Raw genomic sequence first — 23,009 nt, 5'->3', positions numbered from 1 at the left:
ACTTGCCTGGCAACAGTAAGGAGGGAAGTTTCTGGTGCTTAGGTTCTTTCTCAGTTAGAGACTTTGATTATGAAAGATTCTTGACTCAAAGTTGCCACACCATGAAGAGAACACAGTTTTCAAGTTAGAATAAATGAAGTCCCTGAAGCAGTTTGCGATTGGGACTATGATCCGGGCTGTGGCTCCATAGCTGGGGAAGAAGTAGTTTTATTTTCTCTATTAAAGACTTAGGAAACTCTTTTGCAAAAACATGCAACAGGAGCACATCAAGTTGTTTTTCCAGCTAATGCCCAGATCACAGTAAATGATAAAATAAAGACATAGTCTAAAGGGCACAGTCTGTGTTTTATGCATTTAACATCTTAATAAGAAAAGTATATGTGGTTAGTAAGTCAAATGCAAGGAAAATGTGATTGTTTACTAGTTTGCTTTACTTGTAGTGCTAAATAAATGTTTCCAGTTTTTACAGACAGTCTTTATTATCTAGCATAGCTTAGTGCTTTAAAATGAGTATTGAATGTATATTTTGAAAAGGACACATTGCTCTGAAGATCATAAATTTGGGAAAGTATGCGCTCTTTTGTATAAACTATTGCTTATTGACTTATTCCTGAAAGAAAATTCATACTTGAATAGCTTTGCTTAGAGGCTAAACATATCTCTCAGACAAAAATAAAAAGCTCTCTTAGAGGCACACTTTTCGGAATTCATACTGGAAGTTATGTATGAAATTTGAATGTACAAAATCCTTATTTTCAGTAAGTTGTAAAGAATCTTTAGTGATTTAAAAAGTTGACTCATTGAGAAAAAAACTGACTCAGGTAAAATATGCTTGTTACATATACAAAAAATTTAGGCAGCAAGAAATTTATATGATGAAAGTAAAAGGTTTTTGTTTTTTAAAATAAAAATGAAATGACATACATATATCTAATTCTCTTTTATCATTGCCCATTCATTATTACTGTATTGTGGAATCTTTCTGTGATAGCACTTTCAGATATACTTCTTTCTTTTTAATAGTAGCATAGTATAAACATTTTTCTTCTAGGTGCCTTTTAGAATGTGTTCCTACCAGATTATTTTATCTCTGAATGTATATTGGGGTCAGATAGCCATTTTTAAACATTGTCAACTGTAAAATCAAATTGGTTTAATAGAAACTTTAAAGTGTTTTTATAAATGTCCATACTTTTTGAACTTGTAATATTCTGTGAATCTTTTCTTTTGAAAATATTGAAAAGAAATTGATAAGCCAGAAGACTTTTTTTTTTTTTTTTAAAGTTAAAAACATTTACTATTTGGAGTTCTTTTGTGGCATAGCAGGTTACCTGTGTTTTCGTCACTGTAGCAGCTCGGATCCCTGGCCTGGGAACTTCTACATGCTGCAGAAGTTCTTTTGTAAACCAAATTCCTAAAAGTGGAGCTGGGAGGTATATTTAATAAGCTGTTGTTTTAAACTGAAATGAGGTTATCTGTGACTTTCAGGTTTACGGGGCGAAAACACATGCTTCTTTTTAGACCATGAGTTTCCCTTAAAAAATCTTAAGTATGCAGTCTCTCATTCTTTCCTCTCCTTGCAAGTGATACTAATTCCTTGTGAATACAGATAAGAGACAAAAACTTCTTGGAGACTGGTTGAAAAGTATCATAGGCCTAAAATCTGAAAGTATTTATCTTCTTGTGATCTTCTAGTTCAGCTTCTCACTGAGGGAACACTCTTCTACTTTGTCAGCACTGACTTTCGGTCAACTGTTGCTCAAACTTTATGTAATGGTAGCTTATTCTCATTTTAGACATCTATAGTTTGTTAGAAAAATTTATCCTCATATTGAGCTGAAATATGTTGCTTCCTAATTTCCACCTGTTCTGCCCTTGGAACCACAGAAAATTACGTCTGAAGATAGCTATCAAATGTTATTTCCTTCTCTTTTTTTTCTAAGCTAAACAGCTTATTCCCCCGAGCTATATATGTAACTCCTGCGTTGTGATTTCCATTTCCTTCCCAGTCTGATGAGGTTTGATAGTGCATCTGTCACTGAAACAGTCACTTTCCCTGATGTGGGTAGTGTACTTTTATGAATAGCCATTCACACCAGTTATACTTCGGACCTGCTGCCCTCTTCCCATTCTGTCCTTGTGTAGTTGAGCTTTGAACCTCAAACCAGAATCTTGTATTTCCTCTCTGTTAAATTTAATCTTGTTTGCTTAGCCCATTGTTCTAGCTTCAGGATAGCTTTTTGAATCATTTATATTGGCTATTCCCAATTTTGTGTAATCTACAAATTTGATTAATATGCCTTCTAGTCTTTCATCTAAATTACTGACTTCATGTTTAATAGGGCAGGGCTGATTTCTCCTGTGTGGCATACCACTGAGGCCCCATCCATTTGCTGAGGATCATTTTAGGTCAACAATTTGTAGTTGTCAAAATCAACTTTTTAAATTTTCCCTTGTGACTGGAGCAGCTTTTCTTTTTATTTTTCTCCTACTACCGTTTTTTTCTCCTTATAGTTAGGAACGTAGGTTCTGGAGCCAGATTCCTGGGTTCTAATCCTGACTCTGTCACGTTTTGGCTGTGTAACCTTGGGTGAGTCGCTTCTCTGTTTCTCTCATCTGTACAGTGGGAGTGAGAATAGTACTTATTTCCTGGGATAATGAGGGTTAAATGACTTCATATATATAAAGTATTAGAACAAGGCCTGGCCCATAGCAAGTGTTATGTAAGTGTACTAATATTATACTCAGATTTTGTTCAGAGCTCTGCAGTCATATCTCAAATTCTCTGAATTCCCAGGGTTAAATTTATATGGTCCTGCAAGCTTGAACTTTTTTTGAAGCAGCTATATTCTTTTTTTTTGTTTTGTTTTTCCCCACTGTACAGCAAGGGGATCAAGTTATCCTTACATGTATACATTTTTTTCCCCATCCTTTTTTGTGTTGCAGTATGAGTATCTAGACATAGTTCTCAATGCTACTCAGCAGGATCTCCTTGTAAATCTATTCTAAGTTGTGTCTGATAACCCCAAGCTCCTGATCCCTCCTACTCTCTCCCTCTCCCATCGGGCAGCCACAAGTCTATTTTCCAAGTCCATGATTTTCTTTTCTGTGGAGATGTTCATTCGTGCTGGATATTAGATTCCAGTTAAAAGTGATATCATATGGTATTTGTCTTTGTCTTTCTGACTCATTTCACTGAGTATGAGATTCTCTAGTTCCATCCATGTTGCTGCAAATGGCATTATGCCATTCTTTTTTATGGCTGAGTAGTATTCCATTGTGTATATATACCACATCTTCCGAATCCAGTCATCTGTTGATGGACATTTGGGTTGTTTCCATGTCCTGGCTATTGTGAATAGTGCTGAAGCAGCTATATTCTTACTTCCCCTGTGCTGTTATATCTGGAGCTTAAGATCTCTAATATTTCATTTAATATTAAATGAAGGAAGAGTTCTTATAGTAATGGAAGAAGAAGACATTTTAATATTCTTTTCATTATAAAAGAATTAGTGTTCATTAAAGGCAATTTGGAAAATACAGAACAAGAAGTATAAGGAAAAAACGAAGTCTTACCACCGAGTATAATGTTTTAGTACATTTCCTTCTCCTACCATGCTGTCTATAATCATGTCATGGATGGTTTTTGTATTTTTTTTTCCCCTGGTAATATTTTAGGAATATTTTGGAATTCCCGTCATGGTGCAGCGGAAACGAATCTAACTGGGATCCATGAGGATGCAGGTTCAATCCCTGGCCTTGCTCAGTGGGTTAAGGATCCAGCATTGCTGTGAGCGGTGGTGTAGGTTGCAGATGTGGCTCGGATCTGGTGTTGTGGTGGCTGTGGTATGGGCCAGTGGCTGCAGTTCCGATTCGACCCCTAGCCTGGGAACCTCAGTATGTCGTGGATGTGGCCCTTAAAAAAAAATAATAATAACAATACTTTAGGAATATTTTAAGTTATATACTCTTTTTAAAAAAACCCTATTTTAATGGTTGCATAACATTTTATTAAGTGAATCATCTTGCGTTAACCACTTTCCAGTTACTGAACTTTTAGGTTATCAACTTTTCAGGTTCTAAATGGTTTATGATGAGCTTCTTTATATTTAACACTTTTTTTTTTCAGAACTTAATCATTATTTAGTAAGGGCCCAAAGCTGAAATCTCAGGTCTGAAACTATAAACATTTAAGACCTAAAGAATATATTTATTGACAGATATGATCAAAATAAAGTACATGCTAGTTCTTTTTTTCCTGTCTTGTGTAGTAATCATATTAGTTCTTCATTCTCTGAATTATAGCTTAAAGTCCTTTTTTTGTTTTAACTTGCCCTTTTTTTTTTTTTTTCAAGATTCAGATGTTTTAGTAAGTTCTTGGTGCTACCATTTTTTCTAGGTAATGTATTCTTTCCCTCTTTTGTCTGTATTCTATTATCTGAAGTTATTAGAGAGTTTCTGTGTAGGCTGTGCTGCTGCTTTGTGAGTACTAGAGGTGTTTAGTTTTAGTGTAGGGAAAACTGAGGAAGAGACCTGGCTGGTTCCTCTATTCTTAAGTCTCACTGATTCTTTCTGAGGTCATATTTTTTTCAGCTACACTTCTTCAACCTCATGTAATTCTGGACTTGATTCTAACCACCTGTTACCTAGGTTATTTCAGCAAGGTCACACTTCAGCTGGCTGCCTTCTTTCTAGCTTTTAAAAAATTCTTTTCAAGGTAGCAAGCATATTTCATAGACAGTAGCAGAATCTTTGTGTGTGTGTGTGTGTGTGTGTATTTTTTTGCCTTTTCTAGGGCCACTCCCGTGGCATATGGTAGTTCCCAGGCTAGGGGTTGAATTGGAGCTACAGCTCCCAGCCTACGCCAGAGCCACAGCAACAAAGGATCCAAGCCACGTCTGTGACCTACATCACAGCTCACGGCAACACCAGATCCTTAACCCACTGAGCAAGGCCAGGGATCGAACCGGAAACCTCATGGTTCTTAGTCGGATTTGTTTGTTAACTACTGAGCCACGATGGGAACTCCAGCAGTAGCAGAATCTTTTAACCTGATTCTTTTTGGAAAGCTTTCTCTTTTTTTTTTTCTTTTCTTTTGTAAACGTTAATCTACAGAGAAAACTTAAATTCCACCAGGTGAAGCTCTTAATTTAAATCCATAGCTTAAAAATTGAATATTTTAAGTAGCTTTGTGCATACAGTAGTTTTTGAACTTCAACATATCTTAAATTACAGCTATATTTATGTATTTTTTATTGCAGATATTTAAATAACATCACTTCATGGGATTTCAAATAACTGTTTATTTCAAAACCTGATTTATTTAAGCAGAGGAAGAAGGAAAACCTGCACACACTCTGTTTAGCACCCCACCAACCTTCATCTTATTTGAGTTGTATCCACAGTTCTCATGCTATATAGATGTTTGCATAATTGTATGTTTATTTCATGTATATATATGTCATAACTGTTTATATTTCATTTATTTAAGATCTGGACGTTGGTAGTTGGCTATGTGTTGGCTGTTTCATTCAAGTGGAATGCAAGCACTGAACGCTACTTGAGAGCAATTTCAATTCCTGTCTGGATTATATTGCTTTTTCATTTAGGTGGGTCTCTTTTTTTTTGGTTGGGGGGGGCAGGGGTGTCTCTTTTTCGAAGAAAGTCTAGCATAAGGTTAGCAGAGGCTGACCGTGTAAATCAAAGTGAATATTTTGAAGTTTTATAGGTTGCACTTAAGATTCTTTAAAATAATTGTTTGAAAATACTCTGCTTTAATCTTTCATTAATCTTTAATGCAGGTATTTTGCTTTAAAATGTCTTTTAATTATTTGAATGTTCATTTTCCAAAAGGTCTTTTAAAAATAAGTATCTTTGAAAAAGTAGAGCACACTCAGACTCTCAGGGTCATTTCTGAGTGTCATTGTTAAGGAGGATAGATGCGCAGTCGAGAATGACATCTGGTGCTCAGCATCATGTGTGAGAAACAGTTAAGGTAGCCGGAGATGTTTACTCTCAGCAAGCAAAGGGCACAGGGGCTGTGGGGGTGGTGGAGGAGGTGGAGGTGAGGAAGTATCAAATATGGAAGCCTGTTTCAAGTATTGGAAGGAGTGTCCTGTGCAAGAGTGGTTTAAACAGATGTCTGTAACTGTGAGGGGGGATGTCAGAGCCACGAGTAGCTTCAAAGAGACAAATCTCTGTTCAGTTTAAGGACAGTGCTAGAGCTGCTCAACGTGATGAGTTCCCAGTTTCGTGAGATTCTTCACTGTTAGCTGAGTGGCTGCTAGGATGCTGTGGAGTGATTTTTCAGGGACTCTTGTCTAAGTCCTAAGTATACGGAAATACCAAATTTAAAAACAAAGTTCAGTCACCTAGAGCAGTAGATAGCTTCTTAGAAGCAGTTTTTAGAGCTCCTTATTGTTAAAAATAAAAGCCAGAGCTGCTTGAAAATGTCTCTGCTCAGAGTCTGATGTAGAACAAAGCATTACTCTGTAGCATTGCTGATTGGAATGGTAAAGGAGTTTCTCCACAACATAGCCTAATGCCTAATGGGATGCATTTTGTACTGGGGGGAAGGCAGAGGAGAGAGGCAGGCAGATATGTTCATGAGGGTGTAGGCCAACTCAGGGAAATGCAAATGGCTTTTGATCCATGGCTCCTTGTTAGCGTTTTTGCCCTATACATTGAGGATATAGTGAAGCTTTTTGCCATGCTTTTGTGGGCCATTGCACCCTTTCTTGAGAGAGAATTCACACCTGGTTGTATTTCCAGGAAATCAAATCAGGCTACATGACTTAAGGTTCTATGCCTGATGCTTGTCATTCTGGGATTAAACCCTAAATGTGCTTTAGGACAGACATGATTCCTCAGGTGGTACACACCCCTTAAATGTAGGCTGATACATACCCAATCCTTTATATCAGGGCCTTTGAAAGCAGGCTTGGACTTCTGAGAGGAGCCCTGAATTAAGGTTTCAGCTGTCTTGGTGACCTTTTAAAAAAAATATTCCTGGTGAAACAATTTTATTATTAACATATATGCCAAATTGTTCTGTCAGTCTACTAAACGGAGTCTTTTTTTTTTTAAGACAAGCGTTAGGTTTTTATTTCACTAAAAATGTTAATTCTTAATAATTTGCAGCATCCCTGGCTGGCTCGTGGAGAATTCCAGTATTCCTGGTTATTGTTTTCCTGATGTCTGTGGGCACCCTTTATGAAAAACAGAATGGAGCAGAGTCATCTGGTAAGAAATAGGGCATTCTATTAATACTACTCTTAAGAAGTACTTGGGAGAGTAGCTTTACTTAAAAAACATGCTGTAATGAACACTTTAAATTGGTGGTGTATTCTGAACGGAAAATAAATTTGTTTAAAATATTTTAGATGGGAGTTCCTTGTAGCTCAGCAGATTAAAGATCCAGCCGTTGTCACATCCAGCCATTGTCATTGGCCCTGGTTACCTGTGGTAGGGGTTTGATCCCTGACATGGGAAGTTCTGTATGCTGCTGCGTGCGCAGCCAAAAAAACCTCTTTTTGGATGGTTAGACCATGCCCACTTCCTTTTTTTTGCATTTTTTTCTTTTTTTTTTTAAAGGGCCGAACCTGTGGCACATAGAAGTTCCCAGACTAGGGGTTGAATTGGAGCTACAACCGGCCTGTGTCACAGCCACAGCAATGCTGGATCTGAGCTGCATCTGCGACCCACGCTACAGCTTGTGGCAATGCCGGATCCTTAATCCACTGAGTGAGGCCAAGGATCGAACCTCCATCTTCATGGATTCTAGTTGGGTTCTTAACCCATTGAGCCACAGTGGATTCTAGTTGGGTTCTTAACCCATTGAGCCACAGTGGATACTCCCCCTTCTCTCTCTCTCTCTCTCGCTCGCTTGCTTTTTTTTTTTTTTTTTTTTTTTTTTTTTGTCTTTTTGCCATTTCTTGGGCCGTTCCCACGGCATATGGAGGTTCCCAGGCTAGGGGTCAAATCGGAGCTGTAGCCACTGGCCTATGCCAGAGCCACAGCAATTCAGGATCCAAGTGGTGTCTGCAACCTACACCACAGCTCACGGCAACGCCAGATCCTTAACCCACTGAGCAAGGTCAGGGCTGAATCTGCAACCTCATGGTTCCTAGTCGGATTTGTTAACCACTGAGCCATGACGGGAACTCCCTTTTTCTCATTTTTAATTGAGGTTTAACTCCTATAGCATAAAAATTAACCATTAGCCATTTAAAAGGGGCATTGAGTACATTCACAGTGTTGTGCAACCATTACTTCTATATGATTCCAAGACACACTCATCACCCCAAAGGGAAGCCCTGTGCCCATTAAGCAGTTAATCATAAAATCAGGTTATTTATTTGAAATCTTTCTTTTTTCTTAAAAGTGCTTTTGTATCCCATAAAGTTTTATATATTGTGTTTCTCTTTTCTTTGGATCAAAATATTGTTTTATTTCCCTTTTTTCTTTGATACATTTGTTAATCAGAAGCATGTTGTTTAATTTCCACATGTCATTTCCTATCTAACAAACCATTGCCAAATCCAAGGTCATGAATATTTATCCTTTTAGACTTTGTATCTTGCAACTTTGCTGAATTTATTAGTTTTAATAGTTTTTGTGACTTCTTTAGGATTTTGCATGTATAAGATCATGTCTCTGCAAATAGAAATAGTTTTGCTTCTTCCTTTCTAATTTGGATGCCTTTTACTTCTTATCTTGCCTGATTGCTATGCCTGAAACTTCTACTACAATATTGAATATACCATCTTCCTTTAAAGATTGTTTTTGAGATACAGCAGTTGTAAGAGGCCTGTATCCAATGTCATTTATTAAAGATCCAGGCTTCTAAAGAGTTGTAAGGAGGTTTTGGCAGGAGTGGGGTGGAGACCATATATAACCATGGTCTTGAGATTATCAGGCTGCACTTTTAGTATCCAGCCATGTGGCAACAGCTGTGACCAGAGAGGTAAATTTGAACAGCATGCAGTTTTTATAATGATTGACATTCGTCCCTTGCTTCTTTCTGATAGTTACGTAAACTGCAAGAGCAGATTGCTAATTGCAACAGATTTTTTTTTTTTTTTTTTTTTTTTTTAATGACCCCAGCCTGCCACATGCGGAAGTTCCCAGGCCTGGGATTTAACTGTGACACAGCAGTGACCTGAGTATCTACACTGACAATGCTGGATGTTTAACTCACTGTGCTACAGGGGAACCCCTCTAATTGGAGCAGATTTTTTTAAAGAAAAAACTTATTTTAGAAAATTTATTTTATTAAAGTATAGTTGATTTACAGTGTGTGTAATTTCTGCTGTGCAGCAAAGTGATTCAGTTATACATGTATATATATACTTTTTCACATTGTTTTTTTATGGTTTATTATAGGATATTGAATATAGTTCCTTGTACTATATAATGGGACCTTGTTTATCTATGCTATATATAATAGTTTGCGTCTGCTAATCCCAAACTCCCAACATATCCCTCCTCACCCTTGCTCCCTCTTTCTTGGCAATTACAAGTCTCTTCTCTATGTCTGCTAGTCTTTCTGTTTTACAAATAAGTTCGTTTGTATCATATTTTAGATTCCACACATAAGTGATCACATACGGTATTTTTCTTTCTCTTTCTGACTTCACTTAGTATGACAATCTCTAAGTCTACCCAAATGGCATTATTTCCTCCTTTTTTTATGGCTGAGTAGCATTCCACACACACACACACACACGTTTTATATATATATATAATCTTTTTTTTTTTTTTTTTTTTTTTTTTTGCCTTTCAAGGCTACACCTGTGGCATATGTAAGTTTCCAGACTAGGTGTCGAATTGGAGCTCCACCTTCTGGCCTACACCTTAGCCATAGCAACTCAGGATCCAAGCCGTGTCTGGGACCTATACCATAGCTCACGGCAATGCTGGATTCTTAACCCACTGAGTGAGGCCAGGGTTCAAACCTGCATCCTCATGATACTAGTCAGGTTTGTTACTGATGAGCCATGATGAGAACTCCCACCATATGGAAGTTCCCAGGCTAGGGGTCAAATTGGAGCTACAGCTGCTGGCCTACACCCCAGCCACAGCAATGCCAGATCGGAGCCGTGTCTTCGACCTACACCACAGCTCATGGCAACGCTGGGTCCCTAACCCACTGATCGAGGCCAGGGATTGCAACCGCATCCTCATGCTTCCTAGTCGGATTCATTAACCGCTGAGCCATGAAGGGGACTCCCCACCATGTCTTCTTTATCTCTTCATTGTCGATGGACATTTAGGTTGTTTACATGTCTTGGTTATTGTGAATAGTGTTGCTGTGAACATAGGAGTACATGTATCTTTTCAAATTAGAATTTTGTCTGGATATATGGCTACAAGTGGGATTGCTGGATCATATAGTAACTCTATTATTAGTTTTTTGAGCAACTTCCATACTGTTTTCCATAGTGGTTGTACCAACTTACATTCCCACCAACAGTGTAGGAGGTTTCCCTTTTCTCCACACCCTCTCTAGCATTTGCTATTTGTAGACTTTTTAATGATGGCCATCTGAGCAGTGTGGGATGATACCTCATAGTAGTTTTGATTTACATTTCTAATAATTAGCAATGTCAAGCATCTTTTCATGTGCCAGTTGGCCATCTGCGTGTCTGGAGAAATGTCTGTTTAGGTCCTCTGCCCATTTTTTTTTTTTTTTTAATTTTTTGTATTTTGTCTTTTTGTTGTTGTTGTTGTTGGGCCGCTCCCGAGGCATATGGAGGCTCCCAGGCTAGGGGTCCAATCGGAGCTGTAGCCACCAGCCTACGCCAGAGCCACAGCAACGCGGGATCCGAGCCGCGTCTGCAACCTACACCACAGCTCACGGCAACGCCGGATCATTAACCCACTGAGCAAGGGCAGGGACCAAACCCGCAACCTCATGGTTCCCAGTCGGATTCGTTAACCACTGCACCACGACGGGAACTCCTCTGCCCATTTTTTGATTGGGTTGTTTTTTGTTTTTGTTATTGAGTTGTATGAACTGTTTGTATATTTTGGAAATTAAGCCTTTGTTGGTTACATCATTTGCAGGTATTTTCTCCCAGTCTGTGGATTGTCTTTTTGTTTTGTTTATGGTTTCCTTTGCTGTGCAAAAGCTTAAAAGTTCGATTAGGTCCATTTATCTTTGCTTTTATTTATATTGCCTTGGGAGACTGTCCTAAGAAAACATTGGTACAACTTATGTCAGAGAATGTTTTGCCTACATTCTCTTCTAGGAGTTTTATGGTGTCATGTCTTATATGTAAGTCTTCAAGCCATTTGGAGTTTAATTCTGAGTGTGGCGCGAGGGTATGTTCTAATTTCACTGATTTACATGCGGCTGTCCACCTTTCCCAGTACCACTTGCTGAAGAGACTGTCTTTTCCCCGTCAATATATTCTTGACACCTTTGTTGAAGATTAATTGACCATAGGCATGTGGCTGTATTTAAGGAAAAAAATTAATTTCTCAGCTATCAGTTTGTTAGTTAAGTTAGAAAAAACAAAGAAACAAAAAGGAAGAAAATAAAAATCATTAAAAAAAAATCCCACTGTCCATAGATCATACCAAAATGTTAACTAATTAATGACTTTTATGTCTTTGGACTTTTTAAAACACAGTAAAACTGGATCATATGAAATTGTTTTGTAACCCACATTTTAAATTTAATTATATCATGAACACCTTTCTATGTCAATGAATATACTTCTACATTATTTTTAGCATCTCCATTTTGTGCTAAACAAGGCTATTTGTGGTACTCTGGTGTATTTGTATAGCTACCTTATAGAAGTTTTTTTTTAATTAAGTTATACTTTATTATTTCATTTGGTAGGTACGTAATCGGACACTTGTAAGGCATTCTTTTTTTAAAATTTTTTTAAGAGCTGCACCTTTGGCATGTGGAGGTTCCCAGCTCAGGATCTGAGCTGTGTCTTCAGCCTACACCATAGCTCGTGGCAACGCCGACTCTTAGCCCACTGAGAGAGGCCCAGAATCAAACCCGTGTCCTCATGGTTACTAATCAGGATCATTACAGCTGAGCCACAACAGGAACCGCAGGCATCTTTTATTCATAAGTGTTTATTTAGGATTTTAAAATAAGTGTTTGAAACAAAGATATTACCTATCTCTTTGACAGTAGAAAATAGGAAAGATTTTATTTTATTTTATATTTTGCTGTCAGGTTTTCTTTGCTTAGTCTGTCTTCCTGGTCACAATCTGTTAGACTCTTGATGGGTTATGTATCAAACCAGTAGAGGAAACTTCTTGTTTCGGCAGCTACGATAGAAAGCTTGGTGATTTCCATGTGTTCCTCTGATTAGCTTTGTCTCCTTTTCCCCTTTTCCCTTAGTGATTCAGACAGCTCTGTTTGTCCCTCACTCCAGGAGTTTTCTCTCTTTTTTTTTTTTTGTCTTCTGGCTTCTCTCATTTAAACTCCCCCTCCCCCAGTTGAGGTATATTTGACATATATCATTATATTAATTTCAGGTATACAACATAATGTTTCCACGTTTGTATATATCACCACAGTAATCTAATTTAACATCTGTTGCCTTACGTAGTTGCCAAAATTTTTTTTTCTTATGGTTGCTTTTAAGACCTACTCTCTTAGCAACCTTCAAATCTACATTTAAGTGTTATTAACAGTAGTCACTATGCTGCACATTACATCCCCATAACTATTTATTTTTATAACTAGAAGTTTGTACCTTTTGACTCCTTTCACTCATTTTTCCCACACCTCGCCACGCCCCTGGCCTCCATCAATTTGTTCTTCGTATCTATGAGCTTGCTGTTTGTTGGCTTAAGTTTCTTGATATAGGCGTTCCCCTTGTGGCTCAGCAGTAGCAAACCTGATTGGTATCCATGAGGACGAGGGTTTGATCCCTGGCCTTGATCAGTGGGCTAAGGATCTTGCGTTGCCATGAGCTGTGGTATAGGTCGCAGATGCAGGTCAGATCTGGTGTTGCTGTGGCTGTGGTGTAGACCAGTGGCTGCAGCTCCAATTTGACCCCTAGCCTGGGAACTTGCATAAGCTGTGGGTACGGCCCTAAAAAGACAAAAAAAAAAAAAAAAAGATTCGACATATAGGTGAGAACATATAGTATTTGTCTTTCTGATTCATTTCACCTATGGGGTCCATTCATATTGTTGCAAATCACAAGACTTCATTCTTTTTTAAGGCCAGATTATATTTTATTGTGACACTTAGGTTGTTTCTATATCTTGGCTATTGTAAATAATGGGTGCATGTGTCTTTTGAGTTAGTGTTTTTGTTTTCTTTAGATATATACTCTGAAGTGGAATTGTTGGATCATGTGGTAGTTCTGTTTTTAATATTTTGAGGACAGTTTTGTCCTTTTGACTGCTTTTGTCCAGGGCTAAGTAGGGGCTTTATTGCAAGTGTATGAATAATGTAGGACTAAACCAGGGCTTTCAGATGGTTTTCTTTTAGGTATAAATTCTACTCAGCTGATGATGGCAGCCTAGGGAGCTACGAGGACAAGAATTCTAAGACCATGTTTTGATCCTTGGGGGGAATAAAACTTTGATGGGTATTATTATCACCTATAAACACAGGATAGTGGTGTGTTGGCATGCAAGCCAGATTTCTGGTGTCTGTATTCTGGACTGTTACATGAAAGGAAATGACAGGGACACAATCATTGTGGAGAGCAGGGAGTTCCCGTTGTGGCTCAGCGAAAACAAATCTGACTGGTATCCATGAGAACGCAGGTTTGATCCCTGGCCTTGCTCAGTGATTTAAGGATCCAGCATTGCCGTGAGCTGCGGTCTGGGTCACAGACTCGGCTTGGAACTGGCGTGGCTGTGGCTGTGGCTGTGGCGTAGGCCAGCGGCTACAGCTCCAATTTGACCCCTGGCCTGGGAACCTCCATATGCCACAGGTGCGGCCCTAAAACAAATAAATAAATAAATAAAATGTGGAGAGCAGATTTGGGAATGTTGGTTTTCCTTGTTTTGTTTACTCTCATTCCAGCCTGTTTCAGAATAGGGTTTTTTCTTGTTTTTTGGTTTTTGTTTTTCCCCACATCCATCTGGCATGTGGAAGTTCCTGGCCAGGTATTGCATGCGCCATAGCAGTAACAAGAGCTACAGCAGTGACACCACCAGATCCCATGCTGAGCCACCAGGGAACTCCAGAATAGGTTATTCTTTTTTTTAGGATCCTTTTTTGGACTTGCAGTATAGATAATCCTCATCATGAAATAAATTTATTTTACCTTTTTTTTTTTTTTTTTTCTCTAAATTTCTGAATTTTTTTTCCTCTTACCCTAGAACCTTGTTCCTTTTTGGCATCGGAACTCAAACCACAGCCTTTCCCTCTTGTATAGTCACTTCCCTCCTGTAGATGTCACTGTAATACAGTTGGGCACAGGAATGCCTCTGTGTACTGTCATGAAGGCATGTCCGCTTATTCTTTCCTCATCATTTCCACTGTCCCATTGTAGCACTTGCTCTTGTCTCCGAGTCACCTTCGTAGACATCTTTCTCTGTCTTCTGAGCTTTGATCTTTTGCTACTTTATGATCTGTGGCTTATTGGGTTTGCAGAATTAATCCTTTGAATGTCATCAGAATTCAAAGCATGAATTTGTTCAATTCCTAGATCCAGGAAACTCTCCTTGTGGATCATTGACTGAGTTAGTTTCAGTGGTTCCTCCTTCTGAACCCAGGCGCCTTACTCAGTGGTTTTCTCGTGGACCTTGGGAGCGTTTCTGGAACCCTAAGATAATGTAGGGGAAAAAATGTTGTGTCCATTATGCTTTTAAACGTCCTATCTTTTTATATCCACAAACCGAAATTCCCATGACCATGTTAAATAGGTACTTCCATTTTGCGGATGAAGACGTTTAATTCCAGAGGTTAACTGACTTGCCCACAGACTCACAGGTGACTCGTAGAGCTAAGATTTAAACCTAGGTCCTTGACTCTGACCTACACCCAGTGTTCTTTTCCTTCACAGGCTCTTTGACAAGGATCAGTCATCCTGAAAAAGTATTGGCCCTTGATCCCTGTCACTGTCACTTGTAGTTGTCAGCTCCTTCAGTCTTAATGTTTCAGGTGGCTTATCCCAAGAACAGTGCTAGCTTCTCTGCCTCTTGGATCCCGGAAGTCTTAGTTGGCAGAAACCTGGAATCCAGCTTTGGTGTGTTTCCTTGGCCTGTGAGAAAAGAAGAAGATGAGCATAATTGTTCTCTGCTGTGGGCAAGGCCCTGTTAGGCCCTTTAAACATGCTGTCTTATTTTTTCAGTAACCAGTGAGATTAGTATTATACTCGTTTTACAGGTGAAGAGACTTAGGCTCAGTGAGCCATTTACTCTGAGTATGAGAAGTGCTTCTTCAAAAGCTAGACAAACATCAGATGTATCTTTAATAGCCTGGACACCCAGAATGAGAAGTACAGGCAGTCACACCGGGGCCCACTCCTCCTAACATTGGTAATTGTTTGTAAGTGACCAGAAGTGGGGAAGGCTTCATTGTTGCTTAGTTATTTGGGCTAGCATGCAATATGAATGAACAAATTTGATCCAGTTAAGCCCAAATTGGAAAAAGAAAAGGAGCAAACTAAATTTCTTAGGCTTATCTCTCATTCCCCAATTCTGCCAAGTAGACCTAGAGAAACTACTGGTGGTCCAGATCCAAGCCCTTGTTGGTGACCAGTAGTACTGTCAAGTGATACTAGAAGCCATTGAGGAGGAGATGTATTTTCCACATCATTGTTGGAAACAGGAGCCTTCCTCGAAGAGAACATAACATGCCGGAGAGATTTTACTTGATAGGAAGGGCCTCCTTCCAGTAAGCAGCTTTGTATGTATTCCTGGCAACTGCGGCTATCTCTGTGAAAGAGAACAAAGTAGATCAAGTATCTCCTCATTTAGACTGGTTTCAAAGTATATTTTTCCTAGTTTAAAAAATAAAATTAAAACCAACTATAATGGAAAAAATATAAATCAATATAAAAAATAAAAAATAAAATTATTCTGCCCACTGTTGATTTAGCCATATCAAAAGATATTATCTGAACACATGATCTGTTTCTTATGTGCCCGTTTGTGAGTGCCTGTCCCCTGGTGCTAGGCGCTCATGTCAGTGGCCTGCTTATTTGGATTTGTGTAGGTCCCTGTTGTTTGGGCCTCCAGTTAATACTGGCTCCTGGTAGATTGACATTTGAAACCTTGGATGCTCTTTCCTTTCTTTGTTTATAGGTCTTGGGTCCCACATTATGTTCCCTTGTCTCTGCCTATTTTTAGTTGGGGCTTTTTTCCCAGTACTGTGACTTTGCCTAGATTCTCACTCCTGGCATTCTTCTGTGTAGTTTATCATCTCTCTGCCCAAACCCTGGGGGTTTTTGAAGTGCAGAAGGATATCAATAGGCAGAAGTCATTAAAGTACACATCTGCTGATAAGTAAGAGCCGTTGCCAAATCTTATATCCATAATTTTCACATACTCTGTTGATTTTCTCAGCTATTCCTTTTTGTTCCTTTGTGAAGTTTTTGGTACCTCTAAAAATTTGCTGAATCATTTCTGTACTAAGTAGGGTGATATTGTCTAGTTTCATTGATTTAGCTGAGTTATTAAATATTTATTGTTTATTTTACCGATATCAGCAAGTTGGGAAAAGTTTTTAAACCATAGTTGTGAAGATCTAATGTATTGGTCTTAACTCTTCCTCAAGTTTTCCAGTGCATATGCAAGAGGTTTTGTGTAGTTCTGTGTGGATATCTAAAACTGTCTACTAAGAGGGATGAGACTTAGGGAGATGGCTCTAATATGAGGCAGGAAGGGGACAAGAGGTACAGGCAAATACTGTAGGAGTGCCAGTGGCTTATGCTTATAGTTTATCCTGTCAAAGCCAACAGTTTTGATATAGTTCATAGTGATAATAATACATTACATTTATTGAGCTAACTTCCGGTGAGTCCTATGTAGCAGGCATTGTTCTAGGCATTTTATATGCATTGTTTTACTTAATTCTGATACGAGATAGGATTTTTTTTTAATTATTATTTATTTTTGAAAAATATTTTGGCTGCTCCCATGGCATGTGGAAGTTCCTGAGCCAGGGAACTTCCAAGCCTCTGCAGTGATAATGCTGAATCTTGAACCAGCTGTGCCACAAGGGGACTTTAGGAATTTTTTTTAATTATAGTTGATTTACAGTGTTGTGATAAATTTCTGTCGTAGAGATAGGAATTTACATAAGCTCCATTTTACACACACAGAGACTAGGGTATCTGGATCTTAAGTAACTTGCCCATGGTCGTCCATTTGGTGCGGAATAGACCCAGGATTTGAACCTGGACAGTCTTGTTTCCTCACTTTTTTACACCTTTGTGCATAGTAATTATGAGCCCTTCCATTCGCTGGTCCCATTCTCCCTGTGCATTCTCTTTTCTCTCCATTCTTACCATTGTACCCTGTGTTCTGTCTTATTAGACTTTGCAGAGTTCTTTGAACAGCACACGCTCTGCTTTTTCTTGCCTTTATGTCTTTGCACCTGCTTTTTTTGTCCTTCCATGTCCTTTAAGACACCAGCCTCTTCCTTTCTCCCCAGGATAAACTTGTTCTGCCTTCTTTATCTGGCTAACTTGGTTAAATGGTTTTCAAGGATGGCATCTTTTACCATTCTTATCAGATAGCCCCTTTAGAAACTCTTCCCTGACCTCCCAAGCATGGGTTAGATTTCTAACCTCTGTGTTCCCCAAATAGTTTACATTTATGTCCGTATTAGCTCTTAACATGCTGAATCATAACCAATAGTTTAAGTATTAGACTGATCTTGAGACTAGGGTCTTAATCTCTCATCTCAGCACGTAGCCTAGTCACCTGTTTGGTAAATGAATACTTAGTGAGGACTTAGACATGTAAGTCACATGCAGCCAAACTGAAAGTCATGTTTGAGCTATCGAATGATCTTGTTTTTGTGGAGCTACTTAACCACCAAGGGACTTCTTTTTCTGTGTTTCTCAAAGATGAGTCACCACTTTATAATTGTGAAGAAGTAGGTTTATTAATTGAGGACCCTGGATTAGTCTTTAGTCTTATGAAAGAATACTTTGTTTTTTGGAATTTTGATTGGAAGCATCCCCACCCCCGCTGACTGCTATCCCAAGTCCTTAGTCATTAGGTGCTCCCAGTCTTTGCTCTTGAGTGGAGCCTAAGAAATCTCTTGTGGGCACCCAAGAACCTAAGACCTCTTTGGTATAATCAGTTTGTTTTTAAACTTCTGTCTGGAAGTCTAAAAAGAACTCTAGTATGTCCAATGTCTTCATCCATTTCTCCTATATATCATCTATCTAATCTTAATCTGTAAACCTGGGGGTCATTGTTGAACCCTTTATTGGTTCATCACCGAGTCTGGCCCACTTTAACTACCCCATGTCTCTTAAATGCAGCCACTTAGCCGACATTTCCTCTGTTAGCCACTGTGGACCATACTGTCATCTTGTCTTGCCTGTAGTATTGCAGTAACTTATCTCCCTGTACCCACTCTTGGTCCCCTCTAATCTGTTCTTTACCAAACTGTATTAATAACCTTTATATCTCAAAATAGATTCTTTACAGAGTGGGCAGATGTGGCCATGAAAGGGCAAATGAGAGATCCTTGAACCAATGAAACTATTCTATATCTTGTATTCATGCTGACATTCTGATTGTGATATTGTGTACAGTTTTGCAAGGTATTAGCATTGGGTCGGGGGAAACAGGATAAAAGATACACAGGATCTGATCCCTCTAATATTTCTTATAACTGCATGTGATATTACAATTATTTCAGTAACATTTCAGTAAAAAAAAATTCTATTTAAAACTCTTTAGTGCTTTCCTTTTCCTTTTAGGATAAAGATTAAAGTCTTCACTATGGCCTTCTGCAACTTGCATCATCAGGTTGACCATCTGTAGGCCTGATTATTTGATACTAGATCCCCACTGGCTGTTTTCCAGACCCACTGACCTTTCACTGTCTTTAACATGCCAGCTTCTTCCCTTACACCTTATTTACCTGTGGTTAATTTAATTCTTCCTCATTCTTTGTATGTCAGCTTTGTTTTTACTTCTTCTTCTTCTTCTTTTCTGTTGCATTTAGGACCAGTCTTGCAGCATATGGAAGCTCCCAGGCTAGGGGTTGAATCAGAGCTGCAGCTGCCAGCCTACACCAAAGCGCAGTAATGCCAGATCCAAGCCAAGTCTACAACCTACACCACAGTTCACGTCAATGCCAGATCCTTAACCCAGTGAGTGAGGCCAGGGATCGAACCCGAATCCTCATGTATACTAGTTGGGTTCTTAACCTACTGAGCCACAGTGGGGACGCCTGGTTTTTACTTCTTAAAGAGAAGCCTTTCCTGATTCTCCAGCCTAAGTCAGATTTCTTCTGTTAGAGCACATAAAGTGCCCAGTATTCTTCCTTTATAGCAATCATCATAATTTGTATACATTCATTTATTCATATGGTTCTTTAATTTGTTGCTATCTCTTCCGCTAGACTCCATGGGGCAGGGTCTGTGTTTTATCCCCAGCACTGAATACAGTGAGTAAGGGGAACACTTAAGACATGAAAGACACTGTCTTTCTCTCTCAGCCCTTGTTCTCTCATTGGCATCTAAGAAGCACCTTAGATACTTAGGCCAGGAGAATAGGCCCCAATCTAGATATCTAGCTTATGTTCTCTTCCTGGATCATGAGTTTGAGTTTCTCTTGGATTGCCTAAAAATAAACCTCTTTCAGGACACAGAGGCATTTGTTAGAGGAGGGATAGGATTTATTAGAAGAGGGATGGTTGAGTGAGATGAGTGCTCTTGATCCTGATGGTGACTCTACCAAAGAGCCATCTGAGGCCCTGGCCTGTTTACGTCTGGGGATGGCCAGCCATTTGTTGGGTATGCAGAGTTTCTTTAGAGCTATAATTTATTGACCTTCTGAAGGTCATGGCTCTTTTTATTGACTTGGCAGAGTTTTATCTTGTCACTTTGGATATTGGTCCAGCAGAATTTCCCAGCTCTACGTGTGAGGGGGTAGGTATGATGTGGTAACTAAGGACAATCAGTGTGCTTAGTTGGGTAATGGAATCCATACCAACTAATCTAAATAGAAAGTGGTATCAGTTAGAATAAAGAATTTTTACATGTATAATTTTTGGAAAGACCATACAATTAAGCTTAGATTTGACAATCAGAAGCAATGCAGACAGGAGAAGGGCTCAATGACATCAAAGGACTGTTTGAGCAGAAGTGCCACAACTGCTGCTGTTTGCCACAAAAGTGGAGTGGAGAGAACAGAACTTCTGGAACTTTTGCTCAGTTCCTATAGAAAAACCATATGCCTCCAAGACTGTGTTTGACATGAGAACATCTAAATTTCAGTGAGTCCTAAAATTTAGGGCTTCCAAGTGTATGAGCTTCGTAGAAACTGCATCATGCATGGAACTCTAGCTCTAAAGGAATCCAAGAAGTACAGTCTTTAGCTTTCCAGTCTCTATGGTGCAGGAAAGCATGCTAGAAGCTGGTGTCATGTGAGTGGTCCTGTGTTATCTGCTGTAGCAAATTAAAGGCTGACCATTACAGACAGACCTCGTTGGCCAGTGAATGTTTTTTGAGTCTACTACAAATGGTTAAGCTTGGTTTACTACCTGTTAGGAACTTAACATGGAAAGATGAAACCAGGGTATTATTTTAGATTTTAAAGTGGTGGATTTTGCCTGTGCTGAATTATATACAGTTGACCCTTTAACCATGTTGGGGTTAGAGGCGCTGACCTCCCTTATAGTTAAAAATCTGCAAACTTCTATTGATGCCTCAAAAATTAAAGGAATTGATAAGTGACTCACCTAAGGGCAGAAAGCTGAAACAGTTTGGGTAGAATCAGGACTCAAATCCTAGTTCTTTTGATTCCATGCGTTGTGATTTCTAATGGAAAAAACTTTTCCACTGTAGTTCCTGTCATGGCTCAACAGTAATGAACCTGACTAGTATTCATGAGGATATGGGTTCAATCTCTGGCCTCACTCAGTGGGTTAAGGATCTGGCATTGCTGTGAGTTGTGGTGTAGGTCACAGACACAGTTCAGATCCCATGTTGCACTGCGGTATAGGCTGGCAGCTGCAGCTCTGATTTGACCCCTAGCCTGGCAACTTCCATATGCCATGGGTGCCGCCCTAAAAAAGACAAAAAAAAAAAAAGAAAGAAAGAAAGAAAAAGCTTTTCCCCACATTTAAAGATCTGTACAATAAAAAAAATGTTTGTTGAGAAAAATCTACATATAGGACTGTGCAATTCAAACCTTGTTCAAGGGTTGACCTATATGTTTTTGCATAATACACATACATTTGCATATTCATTCTTAGAATAATGTTATTGAGAGCACCAAATTTGGACTGTTCCATACTATACTAGAAGCTAGTAATATAACATAAAGTGTGCATTTAAGAAACTCACAGATTAGGCATGGCAGTGTTTTTCAACCGAGATGTGCATTAAAATTAACCTGTGAACTGAAAAATATATACATACATATATATATGTATATATATATATGCATGGCATTCCATGTTTATATATCCGCTATCCACTACCTGCACCAACATGAAGTTCCCAAATGAGAGAGAGCCACAGAGAGTCCTGCTGATTCTTAAGCATTGTCCTTTGTGAAGAACCACTGGCCTAGTAGGTCAGTAATAAACCATTTTGTTTTACTGGTGTTGAAAACTTAGAACTTTGTTTCAGTTTGCAGCTTATTTCCCATTTTGTTCATTGCATTTCAAAAGTTTTAAAAATGCATGCTTGTTTTACAGGAGCAGAGTTACCAGGGCAAGTTATCTCCATGGCAGCGTCTACTCTTGCAACCTTGGCCATCTCAATCACAGGGTACGAGTCAAGCACTGAGGACCAGCCCTCTACCCCGTCTGCAGGTGACTGACGTTATGAAGGAATCCCTTCAAAACTGTACTGGAAAATGAAATCTGTATAGAATATAAAATTTAAAAAGACACTAGCATTACTGGTCCTTTGTTTTTCTCTCTGGTTCCTATTTTTACACTTTTTATCCTTCTCATTTTTGTTCTCTTATCACCTTTTTTTTCATATGTTAAATTATTTACATTCTTAGTTTTCTTATCCTGATTCTTCATTCTTTCCTTTTTTTAAAGTGCTTTTCTTATTTTTCTTTTTTTAGTCCTTTTGTTTTCCATTTCTTCTGTAACTCTCAGTTCTCCATTGTACTGATTTTGCTCTAACTTTGTGTTGTTTTTGTTGTTCCCCTTTTCCAGTGCTTTCTTTTGTTTTTTATTTTCCATCTTCTAATCATTCATTTCTCTGGTATTTCTGGCATTTCTTCTCAAAGTTTGCTTTGCGTGCCTTATGCTGTTAATAGTTTGACTGTTGACCTTAAAACAGAGCCCTCTAGTTGTTCTCAGTGCTTCTGTGAGATCCATCTGGTAGATTTATACCAGCTTTAAAATCACACTGTACTCACGGAGTTCAGGTATGTAAAAGGCCATCTCTCTCTGTGCCAAGAGGTCCATTAGTGCCAGAGGTTTTGGAGTTAAGGAATATTTTTCATTATCTTTTCTGGAAGGGACTTTTCAGAAGTATTGAAAGAAGGGCTCACCTAAGAAAAAGGCATTTGGGGTAGTAGAAAACTTACTTTTCTTGCACATTGAGTCATGTTTTCAAAGTGAAGAGGGGTTGATGTTTGGGTTATGAACTAAATATCTGCCACATCCACCAACATAAAGTTTCCAAATTAGAAATATATTCATAGAGCAGAGCCAAACAGAAGCATTTTATAACTAGCTTGGGCTTTAACCCCGCACCTCAGGGCTAAAGATGTTTGTCTTGGTTAGGTTACCATGGTGCTAGTTATATCAGTAGTAAAAATGTACTCATAGGAGTTCCCGTTGGGGCTCAGTGGTTAAGGATCATGGCTATTATCCATGAGGACTCGGGTTCAATCCCTGGCCTTGCTCAGTA

General features: G+C 38.8%; 1 protein-coding gene across 2 annotated transcripts in view; it reads left to right on the top strand.

Moving 5' to 3' along the window:
* TMEM245 (transmembrane protein 245) overlaps positions 1-23,009 on the top strand; it is a 101,464-nt gene that overhangs the window by 5,258 nt on the left and 73,197 nt on the right. For both annotated transcript variants that reach the window (XM_021067267.1, XM_005660320.3), the window contains exons 2-4: positions 5,492-5,609; positions 7,141-7,242; positions 21,833-21,949. In XM_021067267.1, coding sequence (XP_020922926.1) covers positions 5,492-5,609; positions 7,141-7,242; positions 21,833-21,949 — 337 coding nt within the window. The remainder of the gene's footprint in view (positions 1-5,491; positions 5,610-7,140; positions 7,243-21,832; positions 21,950-23,009) is intronic.

This window comes from Sus scrofa, chromosome 1, assembly GCF_000003025.6.
Source record: "Sus scrofa isolate TJ Tabasco breed Duroc chromosome 1, Sscrofa11.1, whole genome shotgun sequence".
In the NCBI taxonomy this organism is placed as follows: domain Eukaryota; kingdom Metazoa; phylum Chordata; class Mammalia; order Artiodactyla; family Suidae; genus Sus; species Sus scrofa.
The sequence above is the reverse complement of the archived record's forward strand: the minus strand, read 5'-3'. Positions and strand labels throughout refer to the sequence as shown.